This window comes from Cebus imitator, unplaced genomic scaffold (genome assembly GCF_001604975.1).
Source record: "Cebus imitator isolate Cc_AM_T3 unplaced genomic scaffold, Cebus_imitator-1.0 Scaffold391, whole genome shotgun sequence".
Lineage (NCBI taxonomy): Eukaryota > Metazoa > Chordata > Mammalia > Primates > Cebidae > Cebus > Cebus imitator.
This window is the reverse complement of record NW_016107706.1, coordinates 884699-894657: the sequence shown is the minus strand read 5'-3', so window position 1 is coordinate 894657 and position 9959 is coordinate 884699. Positions and strand designations below refer to the sequence as shown.

Sequence of the window (9959 nt, the reverse complement as noted above, 5' to 3'; positions counted from 1 at the left end):
TCACCACATAAACAGAACCAAAGACAAAAACCACATGATTATCTCAAGTGATGCAGAGAAGGCCTTTGACAAAATTCAACAGCCCTTTATGCTAAAAACCTTCAATAAACTAGGTATTGATGGAACGTACCTGAAAATAATAAAAGCTATTTATGACAAACCAACAGCCAATATCATACTGAATAGGCAAAAACTGGAAGCATTCCCTTTGAAATCTGGCACTAGACAAGGATGCCCTCTCTCACTACTCCTATTCAATATAGTACTGGAAGTTCTAGCCAGAGCAATCAGGCAAGAAAAAGAAATAAAGGGTATGCAAATAGGAAAGGAGGAAGTCAAATTGTCTCTATTTGCAGACGATATGACGGTATATCTAGAAGACCCCATTGTCTCAGCCCAAAATCTCCTGAAACTGATAAGCAACTTCAGTAAAGTCTCAGGATACAAAATCATCTCCATCTTGCAGCATTCTCTCTGTTCAACTGTTTATTAAGAAGTTGTTGTGCACTAAGCACTGTGCCAAGTATGGAGGAGCAGCTGATAAAAGAATCCTTGGGAACTGAAAATAGAGTGTTTGGGGTTGAGATCAGCTTGCACTAGAAACTGGGCTTGGGGAGTATTACACCTTAGTCCCTCAAGCCTTGCTTAACTGGGCTTTGGAGGGGAAGGTTGCTTCCCCGACTCCTGCCTACACTGATGAGGCAGGCCTCATAGTTCCCACCATCATGACACAGACTAACAATACCTGAGGGCCCTGAGTTCTCCATTAGCTCACCATTGATCTTTTCTTATCACATAAAAAACTCTCATAAAAAAGCTGGGTTTTCCCCAAACTGCGTCAAAACATGAATGATGGTGAGGGGGATTACCAAGGTATAAATAGGTACCAGTAGATATTTCCTTTTATTTTTTCTTTAGAAACAGGTCAGTGGTGCGATCACAGCTCACCTCAAACTGCTAGACTCAAGTGATCCTCCCACTTCAGCTTCCCAAGTAGCTGAGACTACTAGGGCATGCCACCAAGCCTGGCTAATTTTATGAAAACATTTTGTAGAGATGATGTATTAGTCCATCGTCACACTACTATAAAGAAAGACTGAGATTGGATGATTTTTAAAGGAAAGAGGTTCAATTGACCCATAGTTCTGCAATGCTCGGGAGGCCTCAATAAACTTACAATCATGGCAGAAGATAAAGGAGAAGCAGGCACCTTCTTCACAGGTCGGCAGGATGGAGTGAGTGCAGACAGAGACATGCCAGATGTTTATAGAACCATCAGATCAGATCTCATGAGACTCACGCACTATCACGGGAACAGCATGGGAGAAACCACTCCCGTGATCCAATTACCTGCACCTGGTCCTGCCCTTGACACATGGGGATTATGAGGATTATAATTCAAGATGAGATTTGAGTGGGGACACAGAGCCAAATTGTATCAGATGGGGTCTTGCTATGTTGACCAGTCTGGTCTTGAACTCCTAGGCTCAAGAAATCCTCCCACCTCAGCCCCTTAAAGTGCTGGAATTACAGATGTGAGCCACTGTTCCAGGCCTCCAGCAGATATTTCTACAGCATTCCTCCAGGAATGAGTGGGTTGGAGATGAGGAGATTCTGGGACTTCCGTGGTTTCCTTCCAACAATTCTGGACTCATCCCAGTCTCCTGGGACAGGGAAAACTGACTTAAAGTGATTTTCACAGGGCATTCCTGTTGAAAGAGCTAATCTCTGGATCTTACATCCATTTTTGACCCAACACATACTGTGACCCAAAGGCCCTGACACTTGCCAATTTTAAAATGATGAAATTAAGAGTTTGGGCATTGTGATCTCTTGGATGGGACTTGAAGTCTAGTTTTCAGCTTACTAGTTGGGTGACTGGAGGTATGTCACCTAATTTCTCTGAGCTTCAAAGGCCAAACTTCTCTGAGGTCAAAATGTGTGATTCTCTGAACCTATCACGGTGGACAAGGAGATGAAAAGTTCTCATTGATCAGACTTGAGTCAGGGGTCTCCCTTTTGATGGCATGTGTTGCAGTGTGATTGGCAGCATGACCATTAACACATAGAATGGATGTGGCATGAATGTTCCCTCATCCTAATATTCATTTAAAGAAAATGTTCAACAGCCATTACATTATAATTCTTGTTGCCATAGGATGAAAAGAGGGAAATTCTAATAATGATTATGATATTTTCAATGAACAATTTGTGAATAATGGCATCACTCTAATAGAAACTATTACTGCTAAGATTATAATTTGAATATATATACACACATACAACATACACACACATTTGTGTACGCTGCATATCATGGAGGAAAGCCAGTCCTGGTATAAATCATACAACTTAAAAATAATAATGGGATTATGATTTCATTTTAATATCATTTTCAATTAAAATTTTTAATGGAATATCTTTTAGAGGTTTTAAGTTTACAGGAAATCTAGGTAGATGGCTAGGCACAGTGGCTCACACCTGTAATCCCAGCACTTTGGGAGGCCAAGGCAGGTGGATCACCAAAGTCAGGAGTTTGAGACCACCCAGGACAACATGGAGAAAACCCTATCTCTACTAAAAATGCAAAAAAATTAGCCAGGCATGGTGGTGGGCGCCTGTAATCCCAGTTACCTGAGAGGCTGAGGCAGAAGAATCGCTTGAACACGGGAGGCAGAGTTTGCAGTGAGCCGAAATTGTGCCACTGCACTTTAACTGGGAAACAGAGTGAGACTTTGTCTCAAAAAAAAAAAAGAAAAGAAAATCTAGGTAGACAACACAGAAAATTCCCATTAACCCCTGTATTAGTCTACTAGGACTTCCATAACAAAATACTACAGGCTAGGCAGCTTAAACAACAGAAATGTGTTTACTCACAGTTCTGGAGGCCAGAAGACCAAGGTGCTCACATGTTTGGTTCCTGATGATGCCTGTTTACCTGACTTGCAAACAGCCACCTTCTCCCTGTGTCCTCACATGGCCGTCCCTCTGTGCACTTGGAGGCGAGGGGAAGTGCACAGAGGAATCCCCTCCCAAAGTGCTGGGGTTACAGGTGTGAGCCACCGTGCCTGGCCATCTACCTAGATTTTCTATAAACTTAAAACCTCTAAAAGATAGTCCATTAACATTTTTAATTGAAAATGATATTAAAATGAAATTGTAATCCCATTATTATTTTAAAGCAAACTCTGGTGTGTAGTCCTCTACCTAGAAGACCCCAGACCTATTGGATTAGGGCTGTAACCTTCATGAGGGCGGAGCCCTCCAGAGAGACTGACTTCTCTGCTCTGTCGCCTCCAGAGAAGCTGCCGTTCCTTGAGTTGCACTCATACATGAGGGCACAGACCTGGAAAAAGGAATTGGCAACACTGAAACCTCTAGAACAGAGGCTGTCACTAAGGTATGTGCTATAAGCATCCTTGGGGAAGAAGGGCATGAGTAGGCAGGGGCATTTTTATATCTTTAGGGGATAGGCAAAGGGAACACCACCAATTCAGAGGTCTAGCACAAGAGGTAAAAAAAACTCTTTTATCTTTGCATTTCCTCTGAGCCCACAAACATGCATGTGTCTCAGTGGCTGCCACGCTCTGGCTGAGGGGAGCAAGCTATGCCATTCTCTCTGGAGGCCTTTGGGAAAGAGTGAAAACTCCAAGAGTGGGAAGGTAGGTAAGAAAAGATCCTTTTTGATACCAGGCATCTGGGAAGATCTGTCCTTGTGCTGGGTACAGGGCTTCTGTCAGGTAACTGAAGGATACCTGGGTACTGTTCTTAAGGAAGGAAGCCAGCAAGTAAACTTTCATATAACTGAAGAAATTGCTGATGTGTGCCTGTAGTCCCAGCCACTCGAGGCTGGGGCAGAAGGATTGCCTGAGGCCAGGAGTTTGGGGCTACGGTACACTGTGATCACACCCGTGAAGAGCCACTGCACTCCAGCTTGGGCAACATAGTGAGACCCTGTCTCCATAAAAAAAAAAAAAAAAAAATTGTTTGCTTGCTTGTGCTTTCAAATTACAGAAAGGTAGCAGAGTGGATAGGGATGTCTGAATGCAAAGCAAATAAATGCCTTGGGAAAATATGCCTGGATTGAAATTGCATTAAATGTATATATCAATTTGAGAAGAATTTTCAAGTTTTATCATTTTTATGCAACTCAATTGCATTTTTATTAGGTTTATTCCTAGTAATGCTAGTAATTTTCATTGCTAGTATAGCTGGGATAACTTTCCTGTTAGAAATTTTTTCTGGTGCTTAGGAAAGCAATTAAAAGAATAAACTGAGGAATATTATGCAGATACACCTCTAAAACAATAACCAAACTATAAAAGGAGAAACAATATTATATCATTTATGTAAGTTAAAAGTAAACACACAAAAATATATATTGTTTATGGACATATATATGTAATGTAAAAGTACAGGGGGAAATTGTTTGGAATGATACATACCAAATTGGTTTCAGTGGTTGTTTCTGGGTATGGGGATAAGTTGTGTAGTTTAAGGGAACATTAGCTTAATCTCTATTGCATTAGAAAGAAAAAAAGGAAAGAGGGATGGAAGAAAGGAAGAGAGGGAAGGAGGGAGGGAGAAAAAAAGAAGGAAGGAAGGGGAAAAGAAAAGAACCCAAAGCATTGTGACAATATGTTAGCAGCTGCTAATTCTAGGTGATGGAACTGTAGGTATTTACATTTTCTTTGTAAGTTTTGGCTTTTCTCATCTCAGCTAACTGTCCTGTACTAACTTGGGTTTACATAACAAAATACAGTAGAAACAACAGAAAATGTTGTTTAACATACTTCTGGAGGCTGGAAGTCCCAAGACCAAGATGCCAACGTGGTTCGTTTCTGTTGAGGCTTCTCTACCTGGCTTGCTGATTTCAGCCTCCATACTGTGTCCTCACATGGTCCTTTTTCTGTGCACAAGGAGAGAGAAATTTCTTGTGTCTCTTTCTCTTCTATTAAGGACACTAGTTCTAACAGATTAGAGCCCTGCCTTTTTTGTTTTTGTTTCTGTTTTCTTTTTTTTTGAGACAGAGTCTCACTCTGGTCACCCAGGCTGGGAGTATCGTGGCATGATCTCGGCTCTCTGCAACCTCTGTTTCCTGGGTTCAAGCAATTCTCATGCCTCGGCCTCCCGTGGTAGCTGGGATTACAGGTGTGTGCTACCATGTCTGGCTAATTTTTGTAATTTTAGTAGAGACAGGATTTTGCCATGTTGGCCAAGCTTGTCTCAAACTCCTGGCCTCAAGTGATTCACCTACCTCAGCCTCCCAAAGTGCAGGGATTATAGGCATAAGTCACTGCAACATTGAGGGCCCTGTGTTTAAAACTTCATTTACCCCTTTTTTTTTTGAGACAGAGTCTCTGTCAGCCAGGCTGGAGTGCAGTGGTGTGATCTCGGCTCACTCCAACCTCTGCCTCTTGGGTTCAAGCAATTCTCCTGCCTCAGCCTCCTGAGCAGCTGGGATTACAGGCACCTGCCACCACGTCTGGCTAATTTTTATTATTTATTTACTTTTAAGACAGAGTTTCACTCTTGTTGCCCAGGTTGGAATGCAATGGCGCAACCTCAGCTTACTGCAACCTCTGCCTCCCAGATTAAAGTGATTCTCCTGCCTCAGCCTCCTAAGTATCTGGGATTACAGGCACCCACCACCATGCCCAGCTAATTTTTTTTTTTTTTTTTTTTTTTGTATTTTTAACAGAGACAGAGTTTCACCATGTTGTTCAGGCTGGTCTCAAACTCCTGACCTCAGGTGATCCACCCACCTCAGCTTCCCAAAGTGCTGACATTATAGGCATCAGCCACCATGCCCAGCCTATCATTTAACCTTAATACCTCTTTAAAAGCCCTATCTCCAAATGGTCACACTCACACTGGGGGTTCAGCACTTGTGAATGTGTGAATTTGGGGAGGACACAATTCAGCTCATAACATACCCCTAATTTTTTAAAAATAAAAATGTTTTTAAGGAGTGAATGTCTTCTATGTTTCTCTGTGACCAGGTCCTGCTGACTAGATGGATTGCACACTTGACCCCAGTCTGACAACAGTGACCGACTACTACTACCCTGATAGCTTCTCAAGCCCCTGCGATGGAGAACCTATCCAGAGAAATGGCAAGGTGCTCCTTGCTGTCTTTTATTGCCTCCTGTTTATATTCAGTCTTCTGGGAAACAGCCTGGTTATCCTGGTCGTCGTGGTGTGCAAGAAGCTGAGGAGTATCACAGACGTATACCTCTTAAACCTGGCCCTGTCTGACCTGCTTTTTGTCTTCTCCTTCCCCTTTCAGACCTATTATCAGCTGGGAGAATGGGTGTTTGGGACTGTAATGTGCAAGGTGGTGTCTGGCTTTTATTACATTGGCTTCTTCAGCAGCATGTTTTTCATCACCCTCATGAGTGTGGACAGGTACCTGGCCATTGTCCACGCCGTGTATGCCATAAAAGTGAGGACGATCAGGATGGGCACAGTCCTGAGCCTGGCAGTATGGCTAACCTCCATTATGGCTACCATCCCACTGCTAGTGTTTTACCAAGTGACCTCTGAAGATGGTGTTCTACAGTGCGATTCATCTTACAATCAACAGACTCTGAAGTGGAAGATCTTCACCAACTTTGAAATGAACATCTTAGGCTTGTTGATCCCATTCACCATCTTTACATTCTGCTACATTAAAATTCTGCACCAGCTGAAGAGGTGTCAAAACCACAACAAGACCAAGGCCACCAGGCTGGTGCTCATTGTGGTCATTGCATCTTTACTTTTCTGGGTCCCATTCAACACGGTTCTTTTCCTCACTTCCCTGCACAGCATGAGCCTCTTGGGTGGATGTGTCATGAGCCAGCAGCTGATTTATGCCACCCATGTCACAGAAATCATTTCCTTTACTCACTGCTGTGTGAACCCTGTTATCTACGCTTTCATGGGACAGAAATTCAAGAAACACCTCTCAGAAATATTTCAGAAAAGTTGCAGCCATATCTTCCTCTGCCTAGGAAGGCAGACACCCAGGGAGAGCTGTGAAAGGTCATCATCCTGCCAGCAGCATTCTTCCAGCATAGACTACATTTTGTGAGGATCAGTGAAGACTAAATATAAAAACGTTTTCTTGAATGGCATGCTAGTAGCAGTGAGCAGAGGTGTGGGTGTGAAAGGTTTCCAAAAAAAAGTGCAGCATGAAGGATGCCATATATATTGTTGCCAACACTTAGAACACAACGACTAAAGACATAGTTGTGCATGCCCGGCACAACCTCAAGCCTGTGATTGTGTTTATTGATGATGCTGAACAAGTGGTAACTTTGAAGGATTCTGTATGCCAAGCAAAACAACAACAACAATAACAACAAAAAAAGCCTGACCCCCTTACATATGCAATATATACCCCCAGAACCTGTCAGTAGGCTGGAAGAAGTGGATACTGAAGCTTTCGACATCAATGCTGAGGCTCCAGTTGTTCATGCATTGACTGATGGTGACTGAGATTACAGTGACAATGATGATGCTGTTAACTGCAAAAAAAGTGCCTGTAGATGACATGGTGAAAATATGAGACGGGCTTATGGAGGACTAGAGCAGCATGCATTCATAACAGAACGAGAAGTCATGTCAGCTTATAAAATCAAAGAGAGACTTCTGGACAAAAACCATTGTTGATGGGGCAGATGCCTCTAGTGGAGACATTTAAAAGCCATCCAGCAGAATGCCTCATCCTCCCTGGAGGACCCACTTCCTGATCCCTCAACTGTGTCTGGTCTTTCTTCTCATGTAAAAAATTAAAAATAAAAATAAAATAAAATATATTGGTATGTAACTACAGAAAAAAATAAAAACTATATATTGGACAGTAACCTTTCAATCAAAACTCAGTATCGTAAGTAGAGACTGAAAGCTTACCACTGTTGGTTGAACAGCTGATACAGGTATTCTGCTGATGCTACTGCTGCTTAGTTACCATGAACACATTGTTATTTCACTATTAATGGTGTGTCATATTTTTTACTATTAAGTACTTATGTGAGAGTAAGTGTAAGAAAATGATTGCTTATCAGTAGTATCAATGATTAACTTAATATCTGAAACATTTTAATTCAGAACCATTTCAGCTATTTCACCATTAGTCAATGAATGAATAACTGCAGGCTCATTATTTATGTCAAAAACCTCAATATCCACTTCTTTCAGCCTACTCCAGACTCTGTAAGTATATTTTTTGCATGTGTAAGGAGGTCAGGCATTTGTTTTTTTATTTTTATTTTTTTTTTGCTTGGCATACAGAATTCTTCAAAGTCACCATTTGAAGAACAATCAACATCATCCATAGACACAACCACAGGGCAGAGGTTGTGTCAGGCATGCACAACTATCTCTTTAGTCATTGTGTTCCAAGTGTTGGCAACTACATATATGGTATACTTCAGATGAGTTCAGAGTCAGGAAAGATGATGGTGCCAAACAATCACAAATATTCTACATGGGTGGCTGAGGCAGTGACACCTTTGCTTCCTGATGATTCAACATATGCAGACTTTGTTGCATGCACAGAATTATTTAAAATTTTGGCTGGGCACAGTGGATCACCCCTGTAATCCCAGCACTTTGGGAGGCTGAGGCGGGCAGATCACTTGAGGTCAGGAGTTTGAGACCAACCTCACCAATATGGCGAAAACTTGTCTCTACTAAAAATACAAAAATTAGTCTTTCTGCCCATGGACACCGCCGAAAAAGTATCGTTAAAGTCTCTCTTCCCATTGCCATCGTGTCTAAGTCAGAGTCTCCTAAGAGCCTAAACAGCTGAGGAAGCTCTTCGTTGGAGGGTTGAACTTTGAAACAACCAATGAGAGCCTGAGGAGCCATTTTGAGCAATAGGGAATGTTCAGGGACTGTGTGGTAATGAGAGATCCAAACACCAAGCACTCCAGGGGCTTTGGGTTTGTCACACATGCCACTATGGAGGAGGTGGATGCAGCCACAAATGTAAGGCCACACAAGGTGGATGCAAGAGTTGTGGAAACAAGGAGAGCTGTCTCAAGAGAAGATTCTCAAAGACCAGGTGTGAAAAAGATATTTGTTGGTGGCATTAAAGAAGACATGAAGAACATCACCTAAGAAATTATTTTGAACAGTATAGAAAAATTGAAGTGCCTGAAGTCATGACTGAGAGAGGCAGTGGCAAGAAAAGGGGCTTTGTCTTTGTAACCTTTGACAACCATGACTCCGTGGATAAGATCGTCATTCAGAAATACCATACTGTGAATGGCCATAGCTGTGAAGTTAGGAAAGCCCTGTCAAAGCAGGAGATGGCGAGTGCTTCATCAGCCAAAGAGGTCCAAGTAGTTCCAGAAACTTTGATGGTGGTCATGGAGGTGGTATTGGTGGGAATGACAACTTTGGTCGTGGAGAAACTTTCAGTGGTCATGGTGGCTTTGGTGGCAGCTGTGGTGATGGTGGATATGGTGGCAGTGGGGATGGCTATAACGGATTTGGTAATGATGGAAGAAATTCTGGAGGTGGTGGAAGCTACAATGCTTTTAGCAATTATAACAATCAGTCTTCAAATTTTGGACCATGCAGGGAGGAAACTTGAAGCAGAAGCTCAGGCCCCTGTGGTGGTGGAGGCCAATACTTTGCCCAACCACAAAACCAAGGCAGCTATGGCAGTTACAGTAGCAGCAGTAGCTATGGCAGTGGCAGAAGATTTCAATTAGGAAACAAAGCTTAACAGGAGAGGAGAGCCAGAGAAGTTACAGGGGAGCGACGGGTTACGAGAGATTTGCGTACTCAGCCAAGCACAGTGGTGGTGGGGCCTAGCTGCTACATGTTTTAGACAAGAAGACATGTTTTAGACAAATACTTATGTATATGGGCAAAAAACTCGAGGACTATATTTGTGGCTAATTGTATAACAGGTTATTTTAGTTTCTGTCCCGTGGAAAGTGTAAAGCATTCCAACAAATGGT

The 9959-nt window shown here is 42.4% G+C and overlaps 1 protein-coding gene and 1 pseudogene across 1 annotated transcript; both read left to right on the top strand.

Moving 5' to 3' along the window:
- The first annotated feature begins 5997 nt into the window (after positions 1-5997).
- CCR8 (C-C motif chemokine receptor 8) lies at positions 5998-7673 on the top strand. The gene has a single exon (XM_017508348.2). It carries the CDS (start codon positions 6017-6019, stop codon positions 7073-7075), a length of 1059 nt encoding a protein of 352 aa, XP_017363837.1. The 5' UTR covers positions 5998-6016; the 3' UTR covers positions 7076-7673.
- A 359-nt stretch (positions 7674-8032) lies between these two features.
- Positions 8033-9747, top strand: LOC119468195 (annotated as a pseudogene).
- Positions 9748-9959: the final 212 nt, after the last annotated feature.

What these genes read in the sequence shown, in the direction of transcription:
- CCR8 (XM_017508348.2), top strand. Translation starts at nt 6,017, where the DNA reads ATGGATTGCACACTTGACCCCAGTCTGACAACAGTGACCGACTACTAC.